The 15,725-nt window shown below is 43.7% G+C and overlaps 1 protein-coding gene across 1 annotated transcript in view; it reads right to left on the reverse strand.

Annotated features, from left to right (window-relative positions):
- Window positions 1-15,725, reverse strand: part of LOC111657074 (SH3 domain-binding protein 4) — a 38,838-nt gene that overhangs the window by 12,209 nt on the left and 10,904 nt on the right. Inside the window, exons 2-3 of the mRNA XM_023409050.2 lie at window positions 4,624-4,852; window positions 2,163-4,525 (exon numbers count right to left, since the gene is read on the reverse strand). Coding sequence (XP_023264818.1) covers window positions 2,163-4,525; window positions 4,624-4,747 — 2,487 coding nt within the window. The 5' untranslated portion in view covers window positions 4,748-4,852. The remainder of the gene's footprint in view (window positions 1-2,162; window positions 4,526-4,623; window positions 4,853-15,725) is intronic.

A 15,725-nucleotide genomic window follows, 5' to 3' on the forward strand; every position in this document is an offset into this window, starting at 1 on the left:
TTTACCTGAAATCTGCTATATTTTTATTGGATCAGTCAGAAAACAGTCAGCCAATCAGAAGAGAGGCTCAGAGCCTCCTCTCTTCTGATTGGCTCACTGACCTGTTGTTACTAGAGCTGCAGAGAGAAGCCTGAGAGAGGAGATGTAAAACTACACTGAGATGGTTTTTATATCTTCTGATGGATCAACACTTCAAATTAAAATAATTAGGACCTTTAAATTCAACAAACATATCCTGGTTTGAGAACTGGGATGTTTTGTATCTTATTATACGTAAATATAAAGACAACAATGACCCACCTGAGGAGCAACAAATATACAGCCTGTGTGTACATACACTGCTGACGGTCCCTTTCTCCACCAACAATCAAAGCGGGCCAGAACGGATTCAGACATTTGAGCACAAAAGCAGCTCTTCTGCTGCGACCACAGTGCTTTTGATTTGGTTCTCTTTCTTCTAAAAATAGACGTCCGTCCATGTCAAATGACACACCGACAAATCATAAGAGATAGTCCTCTCCAAAGACATAGAAAACAATTGATTTGCAAGAGAGGAGAGGGAGATAAGGATTTCCTCTGACAGTCTGTAGACTCGGTTCAGCTTTTGTGAGGCCCACACATGCGACTAAATCCACTTTTTCAGAGGATGGAAAACAAACATCAGATGTTTGCACGAGGCACAAACGGCATATTTGTGTCAGTTAAACAAAAAGCCTTGGTGATTTCACATTTGCTGGATGGCTGCGTGCTCTGATTGTCCCCGCACTAACCAGTACTTTAGCTGTAATCCTGACAGAAATAACATAAAAACAGACCTACATTCAGAAATGAATTGTGACTCCCAGAGAGGGCATATTTTCAGTCACCACCTTTTATTATGTTCTTTTCCATGCTGCAGTTTCTCTGTCTATAAATGGGTCTAACTAGTGTTTACAACATTGAGCAAATTACAGTGTTTCTGCTGCGTGTTACTTCAGCTGTAGTCGCGTCCATGACCTCTGACGGAGACTCTCAGTAGGATAAAACCCTGACGGGGAGACAAAGTGTAGGAGCAGTGGTGTAAAGGCAGAAGGGGGAAGCTTCCGTCGTATTTCAAACAGGCACAGACACATGAAATTCAAAGTTTTACGGAGCATTAGTCAGACTGGGTGCGATGCTGTTTAAGCTTTGAGGATGAGAATCACTACCCAGACTGCCTGAGGTGACACTGAACATCCACATTTCCATGACAAGAAGATGCACAGCCGAGTGAGTGAGATGTGTTTGCACATTTACAGTGAACACATTTTGACTGAATATAAAGAGAGAGAAAAGCAGGAGGCGTGAACGCTGCCCGTCGTCTCGCTGCAGACACATCTGTTCACTTTAGAGGAATAAAATCCAGACTACTGTCGAACTTGGCTGAGGAGTAACCATCTGATATTCTAATTATAGTGGAACGCCGTCTGGAAAAGACACAGTTCTGTCGCTGTAAGAACAGACGAGTTTACGCTGCGAGTTCGCTGTCGATCTACACATGACAAGTACCTGTGGCTCAGTTTTAATCATAAAGTGTAAATAACAGCCTGTGGTCCCATTTCTACAATGACTTTATACCGTGAATACAAAACTGAGTCTGTTTCATTAAGATGCTTCACTGCGCCGTTTTCCCCCCGCAAGGGCTTTGATTCATATGTACATAAAGACGGAAAATTATCAGAGCAGCCAGAGCAATCAATTGGATTTATAGGATCAGCAGGGGGTATACAAACTGCACACTAACCCTGCAACTCAAACAACAAACAAAGTATTCCCCTGCTCTCCACTGCACCTCAGGTCCTGATTAGACCCCGATGCCTACACAGCAGTTATCGACTGCACTCCCAGCTGAATTAGCCGACTGGACCGCAGCCTGAAGCCTAAAGCCTAAAGCCTAAAGCAGCTGTGGGCAGATGACAGGAGGGAGGAAGGATTGTGCTCCGAGAGAGAGAGAAATCTCCTACCAGGAGGATACTGACAGAAACACATGGCCATTTAATTGGACACATGAAGGACAAACACATGTAGCTCAGACTCGAGATGTAAAACTAGAGGGAAAGCAATTTGCATTTTCTTCAAATCAATGACTTGGAGAAAATGCAAAGTCACTGCGACAGAGGAGGATGCCAAAGGCTATAACTTACCGTCAGAAGCTCTTTCTGGAAGGACTTCCTCTCTTTGCTCTCTGTGTTGTTGCAGTCCTCCTTCAGCTTCTCCAGAACCGACGCCACCCTCTCGGGTTCGCTGTCCAGCTCCGCGCGGCAGAAATGCGTCAAGGGCAGGTTGATGTACCCGAGGGAGTCAGCAAACGCCCGCCAGTTGCCGATGTTCTCCATCAGTATAGTTCTTACAGAGGCGTAGATGTACGTGAGGAACTTGCAGGGCTTCAGTATTTGCTCCAGGAACAGTGAAGTTGTAAGGTCGGGCCCGCTGAAGTAAATGGGCTTAACTTTGCCAACCACCAGCACGTTCTTCGCGTGGACGAATCCCAATCTGCCCTGATAGTATCCAATGTACCACTCTTTTGTCCACAACTGGCCCTTCAGCTTGATCTTCTCCTCGCTCAGCAGAGCTACAAAGTCTCCTTTTTTGTACTCGAGTAAGTACTGGTTTTTAGTTTGTCGGATGACGGTTTTGATTAGCTTTCCAAACTTTAGGTTGTTTATCCGCCGGTCCTGGAAAACAGGGTACTTGGTGGTGATGGCAAGAGGCGACAAGACGATCTTGCCGACTTCCTTCTTCTTCAGGAAGCGCCGTTGCACTGATGTCTTTGGGCCTGCTTTGGGGGGTGGTGTCGGTGTCTGGACACAAAACTGAGCCAGTATACAATCTTGGTCGTCTTTGATCTGGATTCTTAAGGTGAAATCAGAAACGTCGTCAGCGTTGCGTGAGGCAATGACATAGACGAGCCTGCTGACTTTACCTAGTTTAACCTGGAAGCCCCGGACCACTCTGGCTTGCTCACTAGCCTTTACCTCATAGTTGGCCATGTTGGAGTAAACCCCAACGCGGAGGTCCTGTGGTCTGGACAAGACAAACTGGTGCTTACCCCAAAGCTGCAGCGCTACTGGGGGTACAGCCTGCGCCTGTTTGCCAACCTCACTCACCAACAGTGTCTTCGGGGCACAATCATGGCCAAACATCGCCACGACTGTCTTGAAGGACGGGTGAATATGTTTGGGACCGTACACTCCTAAGGTGATCTTTTTAACCACATGTTCCCAGACCGTGGAGTCTGGAGCTATGGACTTGGACTGAGCCACGACGCACACGTACATGCACGGTTCAAGGTTATCCAGGCACACCTGAACCATGTCGCCGTATATGTAGGCCTGAGAAATGGGAGTGTAAGGTCCCTCTTTACAATCACTCCTGACACACAAGATCTCTGTGGTCTGCCTGCTCTCAATTTTCACCACGACAGACACTTTCATCTCCAGGGTAACGGTAGTTTTGATCTCCATGTTGCTGAGTTTGATCTCCACCACAGGGCTGACGGTGGTGCAGCGATCATTGTTCAGCTCTAGCGGTGGGTCCAGCAGAGCTTTGATTGAGATCTGCTGGGTGTCCCCGGGGGCCACGTGGCCCTCAGGTATGTGGATGCTGATGTTGGTGTCTGGAAGCTGGACAGCACCTCCTGAGCTGTCCAGCCGACAGACTATGTTGGTTTCCACCGGCTGTGTTTGTCCCCAGCCTGGATTCTGGCCCAGGGAGTCCAAGTCGTGGCAGGACCTGGCCAGCTTGCGGTGGGTGAGCCACGCAGTCCGGAAATCCTCCCTGCTCTGGAACTGCTCTGGTGCCGGCGCTTTCAGGCCTCCAAAGAAACCGGTGGAGGCCTGAGGGGCGTCCGACTGAGCCTGCAGGATGGACAGCTCAGACAGACTGTAGGAGCGTTTGCTTCTAAAAAACGGGTTGTCCCTGCGCAGCGTTTGCCCCACCCCCACCGTGGGACTGAGAGGGTTCATGTTTAAGACGCCACTGCCAAATCCATTGATGTCGGCAGTGATGCTGGTGGAGTTGGGCACTGATGGAGCGAGCGTGTCAAACAGAAGGAGGTCGACTGATTTCTCATTACTGTTCTGATCTAGGGGGCTCTGAGGACCCCCGTTTAGGAAAGGGTTTGTAGAGGAATTGGTTGCTGCGAAAGGGTTTCCGTTTTGGAAGGTGGTTGGTTTCAGAATCACCCCCGCCCACTCCCCTAAAAGGTCCATTTCTTTAGCCGCCTCCTCATTACAGTCTCCCACTGTGTCAATCATCCCACTGTCGCTGAAGGACGAGTCTCTGTAGTTGATGGGCTCCACGTACGCTGCAGGGATGTAACCCATCTCTGTGTTGTTGTGGGCGTACCACCACTCTGCTCCTGATGAGTCCAGAACGTAGAGGCGGTCCCCTTTGGAGAACTTCAGGGTGGTGAAGCTGGATGGGCAGTAGTCCTTTATGGCAACGACTTCCCTGGCAGCACCGAAGGAGGCGGTTGCGTCCAGGCGTAAGGCACTGGGAGAAGGCACTGTGAAAATAAAAAGAATAACATCAGGTAGAGGTGGATGATATATCAGACTGTGACTTTGTTCTGTTAAATGCATCTTTCAGTTTTTAGCAGCTGACCTTTGACATCGGTGAGACTGGCTTCTGACACTCCTTCGCTGAGATCGATGAGCGTCCCTTCAGACTTGCAGCGAGGCAGAGAAGTGTTGTTGTTGGTGGTGGCTCTGATTCGATGGGCAGCCATGTTTGGACCCGTCACTGTGCACCACTGTGCCGGTGTGTTCAGGCTACTCTAATGGGTTTCCTTCAACTGGTGGCCAAGTCAGACATCAACAGCCTCCCATGGTCTCTGAAAGACACAGGAAATATTGGATTATATTCAATTAAACAAAGAAAGAGTTGCACTGTTTTAAAAAGTATTTCTATATACATCTTGTTATTTATTATTTAAAGGTCCATATTTTACACTTTTCCAGTATTTTATTTGTTATTCATTTCTCTGTGCACTGAGCGCTTTGATACAGTATTAATATAGAACCTAGACCTGCTTTATAATCAAACAACACATGGACATCTACTTATATACAATATGGACCTTTAAAGGTTAATGTCTTCAGTAGGAACCAATGAGCTCGGAGCTGACAGCAGCAGAGGAGGGAAGTCAGAAAGTACTGCTCTTTCCATTGACAGTAATTCACAGTAATATCACCAGCCTTATCATTTAATAGGGTAATTACTGTGGAGGATGTACTGATAATGTATCATGTTCTGGTTTTGTAGCAGTTTTAATTTGAAGAAAATAGTTGCGTGTCAAATGAAGAGCAAGTACGTTTTACAGTTACTGTACCAACAGCTTTGCAATTAATTATGTATATTTAAAAAAAACAGTAAAGTTCACATATGAGGAATGGTTCACTTGATCCTGTGTGGCAACCAGAGTCAGTTCTTTCTGTGATGCTTTGAAAACGGCTGCACTTTTTGTAAATAATGAAACGCGCTGCAAGTTTTTAAATATTAATTTTCCACTCCGTTTACCAGTGTGTTAACGATCCCAGAAATCATGTATCATGTAAGGGATAAATTGATATGAATAAATAAACTGATATCCATTAATCAACATTAATCAAACATCTGCATTTATAAGTCAAGCAGCCGAAACTCTGCGTGAAATTATTTTGTTATTCTGTTTAGACCGATTTTCTAATCCTCCTGTTGGTCTTTGATTCTGTGCTAGAAGAGCCAAACTCCTGAGAGGTGGCTGGGGGATCGAAGTTATTTTAGAAGGACTTTAATCACACACATATTTATGCACATCCACTTCACACTGACAGTTACTGCTTAGTTTATGTTGATTTGTTGCACATTAAAAGCCTATAAGCAACAAACTGAAAAACATTCTGGATTCAAAGTAGGTTGAAAATCACAGTTAAAGGGCAATGAACAACATCAACAAGACACATTTCAAAAAGGCGAGAAGGTGGGGTGTCAGGACATTTGAGTATGTTGTTTAACACAGAATGATCTCCAGTTTAAAGCTCCTCCAGTGTAAAGGTCTGTGTCCATGTGTAGTGTGATTATAGATCAGGTCTAGCTTCTATATTAATACTGTGAAAGTATCAAAGCCTCAGTCCACAGAGAAATGCACACAGCCTGTATTCAGAAACTGAGCCTTAAAACCAGCCGTCAGGACTTCTGGAACTTTGTGATGTCACAACAAAGCAGTCACCAAGCCCCGCCCACCTGGACCCACCATCCAAACCTTGCAGGATTTGGTTTCTCTGAGTGTTTTTACCTGAAATCTGCTATATTTTTATTGGATCACTCAGAAAACAGTCAGCCAATCAGAAGGAGGCTCAGAGCCTCCTCTCTTCTGATTGGCTCACAACCTGTTGTTACTAGAGCTCCAGAGAGAAGCCTGAGAGAGGAGATGTAAAACTACACTGAGATGGTTTTTGGTTTTTAAAACCACAAATATATCTTCTTATGGATCAACACTTCATTTAAAACACAGAAGAAGAAGAAAATATGGAGGTTTAACAACACTTTATACAGTAATACAATACAGTGTCATAGAAACACTGGAATAACTATGGTTTGTTATTTGTTTTTTGCTTATTAGTTTGTTATTTGTAACATTTCTACCCATCATGCCTCAGCCATTATGTCCCTAACAGTTAGCTTTTATCCAGATTTTATCAACACCACTGTTCTCTCTGTAAATATGATGACAGCAAAAAGAAGAAGATGAAACAAATGGGTGAAGAATTGCAAACAAACAGCAGATGTGGGTCAGTGGAACACACATGGGTTTGAGAGACACCACCAGGCTTTTTAGTTCAATCCATAATTCATAGTGGTGTCAGCTCAGGGACGACACGCTGCACGGAGAGGAAGACGCTGATCGTTTACTACTGACTCACTGCTGCAGCAGGAAGCATCCAGCTGGAGCAGATCTGAAGAGCCTTGCCAACAAAGGCCACAAGTGCTCCACTCAATTAACACCAATTTATATCTTTATATTATATAATGTACTGATGCTGATGGAGAGATTCTCAGGATCCTGGCTTGAGTTGATCGGAGTTTGTTTTGACAGTTTAATGTTATTTATTTGACTAACTGACTGTTAGGCAAAGAGGCTTTTATAACAGCAGACCTTTTGCAGGTGTCACTGATAACAATAACAATGGCTCTGTTGTAATCCAGTGTCCCAGTGAACTGTGATAGTGAGCCAGCGTGCACAGTGCCAGGACCCTGAAACTGGAGCAGCTAAATGGAATTCAGCCGCCATTCGTTTTTATTATTTACACCTGTGCTTTTGTCTTCAGTGAAAAAGGCCTATTGTGTTGTGATTATGTGATTTTATCATGGTATGTGTTCACACAGTTCTGTTAAATAAGCATCTGTCTGTGCATGTTGTCATTAAGTTTCTCTGGAGATGCTAATGCTGCTCCGCTGGTGGGTTCCACCACTCCAGGCCAGGCTGAAATATCTCAACAGCTTTTACTGGATTATCATGAAAGTTTGTACAGATGTTCATGTTCCCCTGAGGATGATTCATCCAGTGTCCGAATTCAGTCAAAACTTTCAGTCTGTCCAGTTTGTTTGTTTTGGTTTATTTGATATTAGCATTTAGTGCTCAACAACATGCTAAACATGCTAAATTGAGATGGCTAGCATGGAAAACATTATACCTGCTAAACATCAGCATGTTAGCATTGTTACTGTGAGTATGTTAGCACGCAGCTGTTAGCATTTAACTCAAAGCACTGCTGTGCAGAGCTGCTAACGTGGCTGTTTACGCTCTGTCAGAACTATTGTGTTACTACAGTGTTTCTACCTGATCCAAATGGCCACACTCAGAGGCAGAGTGAGTCACAGACAGGTGGAGATGTTATATCATTTAATTCATATACTAACATGATATGGATTTAACCATATCAGCCATGTCTAGTTTAAATAAATCTCATTTACTGTGTTTATTGTTGTCTGTGACGCTCTGGTGTTTGTTCCAACATGTAAAAGGAGAACAAAGTGATGCTGCAGTCACACCAAGTTCACACTGTTGTTCCTCTTGCTTCATATAAAACAGTCACACACTCACACACAGACTGAGACAGCTCAGAGGCTGACGCTAAATGTTTGTTTCAAGCTGCAAAACGAGAAGTCCCCACATAACAACTTCCCACTGTCTTCTGTTGATGTTCAAGACTTCAGAGGAATTATTCCATTACGCTTTTAAAGCCGTGACCAGCTCATTGACTGAGGCTGAGTTATTATCTTGCAGGGTCAGCTACTTTCCTGCATGTGACACTCTATAAACCTCACAGTGGCATCACAGCCTGCACAAGACAAGACACTATTGACCGATATGAACTCATGATAAATATGTATCCACTTATATGTTGGCAGAAATGTGACCGAGAGGCAGAGGAGGCGGAAACTAAAACATTAGCCAGAGAGCAGAGGATCTATTTCACACAGTGAATGCGTTTCTATTGTTTAGTGCATGAGAGAGGATATCTCCAGGCTCTGTGGCTTACCACTATAATGCTGCTAAATGATTTCCTGGGCATCAAAAATCCACTATCAGCAAGTGTAACAAGACTAGGTCTAACCCTCGTACATTCCTGGACCACCTCTGGTCAAATCCTGATTTTATAACTGTGACGTCATCTGACAAAATCACCAAACACATAAATGAAAGACAAAGACTGAGTTGTGATTTCAGCTGTAGGCTGAGAGAGTTAGAAAGACACGGGAGGAAGACACGCAGCAAAGGGCCACAGGCCGGACTCGAACCCGGGCCGCTGCAGCAAAGACTAAGTCCAGATGTCAGGTGCTCCACCAGGTGAACCACCTGACGGAGTCTTTCACACAGAGCACAGCCTCTGTTTGGATCCATATGTAGAGTTGGTCGTAGTCATTAGTACGAAACCTCCCTCCCTCTCTCCTGCTCTCTCTGTCTTATGTTTAGTTATTCCTCTGCCTCCTTTTAGTACTAATGATACATGGAATCAAAGTAGTTTATTTGCTGTAATGGAGGCTAGGCTCAGTGTACTGGAAGTGCTCCTCCTCTTCTCCGCAGGACCCGAGCAGCCGGGAAACCAGAGTGGCTCGGCAATCAGCTGACCAGTGGTGGAAATATGATCAGTCAGTCAGTCAGTCAGTCAGTCAGCGACATTCCAGATTATAGAGCAGAACATTAGTTAACTAAGCCTGTAACTAACAGATGTATTTATCAGCCAAATGATGATTGATTTTTTAACTATTTAACATAACTATTTGTTGTTGAAGTTTGACATTTCTGTTTGATGAACGACCTCACAGTCGCTTTAATCAATATTTTTCTAATAACAATGTATCAATGTCAAAGTGAAATCAATGTGAAAGGAGTCTGTGGTGGTTGATGATCCCACAGAGAATCATCAGCTGAACCTGCAGCTCTTTACAGTGAGACTCAGCTCAGTCAGAGAGCAGCTGGTGAACATGGTGGAGATCAAACTCAGAGCTAAAAGAGGGAAACACTGGACACAAGCACCACAACACATGATCATGTTGATCTGTAACTGCTGTGGAAACAAGCAACTGTTTGCTAACAAGTTCATTATGTCACTTAAAACACAATGACGTGTTCAAAGAACACACTTCCTGGAGACAGGTTATTTTCAGGTATTTCATGTGCCTTTAAATTTAAGTCCATGTTTGTACGTAAACACACAGGCCCGACATGTTTCTGCCCCACAGCTCCTCTGCTCGGACCTTTAGTTGTCCCTAAAGTGCAGGACAAACACTTGAGGCAGATTTTATCTTTTACGTTGTGTGTTGTTGAAACAGCCTGACAAGGATCTGAGAGGAGCAGAGTGTTGACATCTTTACATGTAAACTTAAAACTCATTATTTTAGCCAGACGTCTGTTTATGTTTTTATTGGATTTTCATCTTTTAGTTTCTTTTTGTTCCTTCTCTTTTGTTTATTTTATTTCCCCTATAATTTTCATTCACTTCAATCTTCTGATATCTTCTGTTGTGGGCACTAACTCATTATTCTACAGTTTTTTTATTTCCACTCTCATTGATTTCTCACTGCCAGCTGCTGTAGCCTGGATAAACGCGCAGTACAAATAGTTTGATTGGTACAAACCCAGCTGTGTGCTCATCTATCAGCGTCTTTGATCTAAAAATATTAGTATCACATTCAATTACCCACGCTCCTCAGACCCTGAAGGCAACTCTGTCATTGCTAATTCCATCCCAATGTGAGCACAACTCTGCAACCTCGACGGCACCATGTCTGGATCTCATCTCTTCAAAGCAGGGGGGAGGAGTGGGGGGTGAGGAGGGGTGAGGTGAGGTGAGGTCAGACGTAAACTCTGGGTGGTCTGCGGCAGCAGCAGCAGCTATCTAAACCTCCAGCCTGACCACCCTGCGCTGTTTAACTCCCACCACAGAAGAACAATTGTGGGCGGGGACGGCTCTGCATGTAAATCTTAGAAAAGGACAACAACGACGAGAGAAACTCCACCATGCAAATCGCCACATGTTCCCTGGTAATACGGCGCCCGGAGAGGCCGTAATGAGGCTCAGCCGGCTCATCTGCTGACAGCGTGTCAATAAACTCTTTAATAAGTTTAACCGTTGGCACCGACTTCTATATTGTGTGGAATTAACATTTAACAATATTTCATGCATCTCATCGGGGTGGGGGATGGGAGTCGTCTGATGTGGGTACGTTCCTCCGAAGCTCAACAACATAGAATCGACCTCTAACTGCTGATATTGTTCACGTTGGTGCGTCAGAGTCTTTGAGGATCTCATGTTCAGACCCTGGAGCCTGTCTCACGAAGAACGTTCGGCTTCATCGGGCTCTGCGAGGTCACCGGCTTCACTTCACCTCTGCAGAGAAAAAAGTCCTGCAGACTGAGGAGACGGGTCGAGGCTCGATGGAGATGTGTGTGACCAGAATGCCGCATGAACGGGTTTCTGTATTCAGAGCTGATTCTCGGGGAGCAGAGGCTCATCATTAGAGCTCAGTGTGAGGTTCTGAAGAAAAGTCTCTCCACCAGGATTGAAAAGACGTTAATCAGACTGAAGTTACATGTTGTTTCACTTCAATCGTTCGGTCTGACATCGTGTTCATCTAAGATGATTCCAGTTTGGGAGGGAGGTTCATCTTTGTCCAAACAAGTGTCATATTCATCCCATTAGTGTAAATCTGTTTCCTCAAACACACGTGCTGTATGTTACAGTCGCAGTTTGTGCGTCTTACTCCTCAAATGCATTTAAAGTGATAGACCAGGTTGTTTGATGTGGAGTTGTGTGAGGTACTAATCTATAGTCAGCGTGTTACCTGCAGTAGATTCAGATCAGCTGCCAGTTTGGAGAAGCAGCAGGAGCTGAGTGATGAGCTGCTGAGGACGGGGTCAGCAGAAAAAACTGTTTCAGCCACTTTAGAAAACGCAGTACAGAAAAAAAACTACTATCAGTTGAAGTTAGAGCAGCACAATTAATCAAAATATAATTGAACTCACAATATGGAAAAGTGCAATATATTGTGGCGCTACAGAGTCGCTCCGACCTACAAATCTTATTCTCCAGGCGTACAGGAAGTTTGGTACAAAACCAACCAAAATCACATCATCATCATTTTTTTAATTTGTTGTTTTTTTATTTGCATATTGTGCAGCTCTAGTTGAAGTACACGTTTTATTTTGAAAATTTTCACCATGCCATCAAACCACTTCATCTGCCGTCAAACAGCCCTTTACTTTGAAACTACATTTACCGTTGAATTACTGTATTCCTACGCACAAGCGCACCTGCAGCACACACTGTATTACTCCACAGATCAGCTGTTTGAGTCAGACTGAGCTACGTGCAGTGTAGGGATACGGCAGTTCAGCGGTTGATAAATGTAGTTCCAAAGTAAAGGGCTGTTTGACGGCAGATGAAGCGGTGAAAATATTCCAAATAAAGCGACACTTCAACTGATATTAGTTTCTTTCTGTGGCCATTCAGCAGCTCATCACTCAGCTCCTGTGCTGCTGCTTCAGAGCGGATCTCAATCTCCTGCAGCTAAACACACTGACTGTAGATCAGCTCCTCACACGTCAAATAACCTGAAGTATCACTTTAAAGGTGGATTGTGCAAATAAAAGGAAGAGACGTGTCAACACAGGATTATTATGCTTCCAGCTGGATTTACTATTTGAGACAGTTCTGCAGGAAAAATCTCCACCTCTGAAAAGGAGTAAACACGACATAGAAGGGATTTACAAGAGCCACGAGTAAGGTTGTAGTGGCGGGAATAAGTATAGACCTATATCTAACTAAAACCTGACTATTAGAAACAAAAATAAAGCCACGAGGTATTTATTGATGAACAGAATATGGGATTACTGCAACGCAAAAAGACTTGTGATCGTCAAACTGTACCATCGATGTAAAATCACCAGACTGCAGCTGAACCTTTCTTTGTTTTAAGATGCATTAACCTCAGTATTAACATACATATCAACACCGTCTACACCTGCTCCGCTCTGCTGCACCTGCTCCAGGAACACATCCATGTTCCTGGATGATGTGGGGACTAACCCACAGGGAAGCAAACAGGTTGTCGTTGGGTGTCTGGTCTTTGTAGGTTTTCATAATCTTCAGGTCTGCAACCAGATTTACTGACACATTTCAAGCATCAGGGAGAATAAAGTCTCCTTAGCTGAAGCTGAGCATCTGTTGTGTCCTATCAGCTGATCAAAGACGCTCTGTGTTTCCCTGTGAATGTGTAATAAAAAGCTATTTGGCACCAGCCTGCTCCTGGGGGACATGCACTCCACAGGAAGTGAAGAGCTGAATGAAAAGAGAGGCATGGATGATGGCTTCATAGAGAACTTCCTCTGAGGACTGTGAAGGAACGGCTCAGTGATTGTGTGTATATATATATATATATATACATATATATATAAATTTACAGGCTCGCTGCAGTCAACTGAAGTGTGGAAATCGGCTTACGGTGCCTCGGCGGGGTCAATGCGCCGCTGCTCCCGCTGCTCCCTCACAAACACCACGGTCCACACAGGAAATGAGAGCGGAGGGTGGAGAAGGGCAGACGTGATTATAATTTATATTCATAGCTTTGGTTTGTGTTGGGTGAGTCCTATCAGTCAGAGGGAGCAGTTAACACAACAGAGCCTCCTTCCTCCTCCTTCCTCCTCCTTCCTCCTCCTTCCTCCTCTTCCTGACAGTCTGAAGGACGGACCAGCAGGCAGCCTGCGGCGGTCTGAGCTTCAGCAGGACTCACAGTGGATCAGTGTCATTAAACAACTCAGCAGAGAAGGGCAGCAAACAAAAGATACGACCAAATTATCTCAACGCTGCACCAGAGTTTACTGGATCTGGAGCCTGTTAAATCTTCTGTGTATATAATTTGGGCTTTTTTTATTGCTTCTTTCTCCGTCCGACTGTAAACCCACCAAACAGTAGTAGGAACAATTAGTCATGTTTCCACCAGATGGTCGATATATTCTCTTCCAGATGATAAAACAGATCCAAGTACTTCTCGTCTGCTTCACTATAAACTCACATTCTTCTCATCTCTTTCAGCTACATGACGTTCACCTAGAGTGAAACACTTCATTAACTTAATGGTGACACTCGTCCCATCCAATAGAAACACTCGAGGCGTCTTCAGCATTGACACATTTTCCCAGAATTCAGTCTGGCATTCAGCAACTTTGGAAACTTTAGTATCTCCACTGAAATTTAAGTGAACAATTAGTCTATTAGTTGATTAATCGATTGATTTTATTTTGATAATCATTTCATCAGTAATTCCAAATGAAACAGTGAAGAAAGTGACAAACATTTTCTGGCTCCAGCTGCTCAAATGAGAGAATTCGCAGTTTTTTTGTTATGAATCAAAGTTAACTAAATATTCTGTGGCTTCATCTTGAACTGTGAGAAACTGGGATGGATATTTTTTCCTCCATTTAAAAAAAAAAAAAAAGTGGAACTATTCATAAATTAATCCAATGAAAAAAACTACTTACTTACTTGCAGCTATAAACATTACAGCCTTACACAATATAATTGTTTCAGTTATGTAAAGCAATCTCATGAAATTGCAACTACATGACTCTGCAGAAGGCTTTTAATTTGAAAGAACAGATGGCGACACCCGGCCGAGGTGAGAGAGATAAAGGGGAAAAGAAAGAGAAAAGGGAGAAAGGTAGATTTAAGTAACATTAAGTAAGATTTATTTTTTATTACTTATTGATATTCACTCCGTCCGTTGCCATAGCTACACAACAAAAACCCTTCATATTAAAAGCCCAATAAGTAGCTTTAACAGATTTAAGTTCACACTCATCGTTAAAGAGTTAAAGTTTTATTTCTATTTTGTTTCTGGACTGATCACGGCTGGAGAGTTACTCATTTTAACGGTTGTGTGTGTAATTATTTTTGACAAATATAAACCAGCATCAGACGACATAAAGAAGTCAGGTTTAGTTGTTGTCTCAGCTCATGTTGAGCTGCTGCCTGCTCAGACAGGACACTATATTCTGTATCTGTACAGAGGAGAAGACAGAACATTAATGAGGCCTGAGCCATAAAACTGGTCACTGTACAAGGTCAAAGACGCAACGTCGTTCACCCCACAGCAATAAAAGCATCCTGATGACCAAAAGACTGACTCTGTATTACCCCCCCCCCCCCCCCCCCCGTGCAGGGGCCGAGTCTGCTGCTGTGAGTTTAAGGACGACTGCTCCTGAGCAGGAAGTGGCTGAGGAGGAAATGCCTTTGTGATGAGAGGCAGCCAGATCTCTGCTGACTCTCCCTGCCTGCCACATTTCCTTCAAAGCACCGCCTTCAACGCATTGTTCTCATCCGCTCGCTCACAGGCCAGGAGGATGTTTAAGACTCAACAGCAAAAAAAAAGATTTCATGTATACTACTCTATACTATCTCCACACGAAAACACGAAACTTAAAGCTCCATATTTTTTTCTTCTTCTGTGTTTTATTTGAAGTGTTGATCCATCAGAAGATATAAAAACCATTTCAGTGTAGTTTTACATCTCCTCTCTCAGGCTTCTCTCTGCAGCTCTAGTAACAACAGGTCGGTGAGCCAATCAGAAGAGAGGAGGCTCTGATCCTCTCTTCTGATTGGCTGACTGTTTTCTGAGTGATCCAATAAAAATGAAGCAGATTTCAGGTAAAAACACTCAGAGAAACCAAATCCTGCAAGGGTTTGGATGGTGGGTCCAGGTGGGCGGGGCTTGGTGACTGCTTTGTTGTGACATCACAAAGTTCCAGAAGTCCTGACGGCTGGTTTTAAGGCTCAGTTTCTGAATACAGGCTGTGTGCATTTCTCTGTGGACTGAGGCTTTGATACTTTCACAGTATTAATATAGAAGCTAGAGCTGATCTATAATCACACTACACATGGACACAGACCTTTACACTGGAGGAGCTTTAAAGAATAAAGTGCAAACTGCCTGCTGAACATCACTTTAGTCAGTCTGGTGTCCTGTTAATACTGGACAACAAGCACTCATATTTTGTGAAACTTTAAAATTGGATCTTGTTAGAAATTTGTGTTTTTGTACCGATGCAACACGAATGTTATGGTTCATCAGTGTTTGATATTCAATGCTGTACCTAAGCCATTTTTATCGTTTGTTAAGAATAAATCCAAATGAAAGTGCAAAGAAACGTCTTTAAGTCATGA

The sequence above is a fragment of the Seriola lalandi genome, unplaced genomic scaffold (assembly GCF_002814215.2).
Source record: "Seriola lalandi dorsalis isolate HSWRI2012SDOR001 ecotype SW California unplaced genomic scaffold, Sedor1 jcf7180002054382, whole genome shotgun sequence".
NCBI lineage: Eukaryota > Metazoa > Chordata > Actinopteri > Carangiformes > Carangidae > Seriola > Seriola lalandi.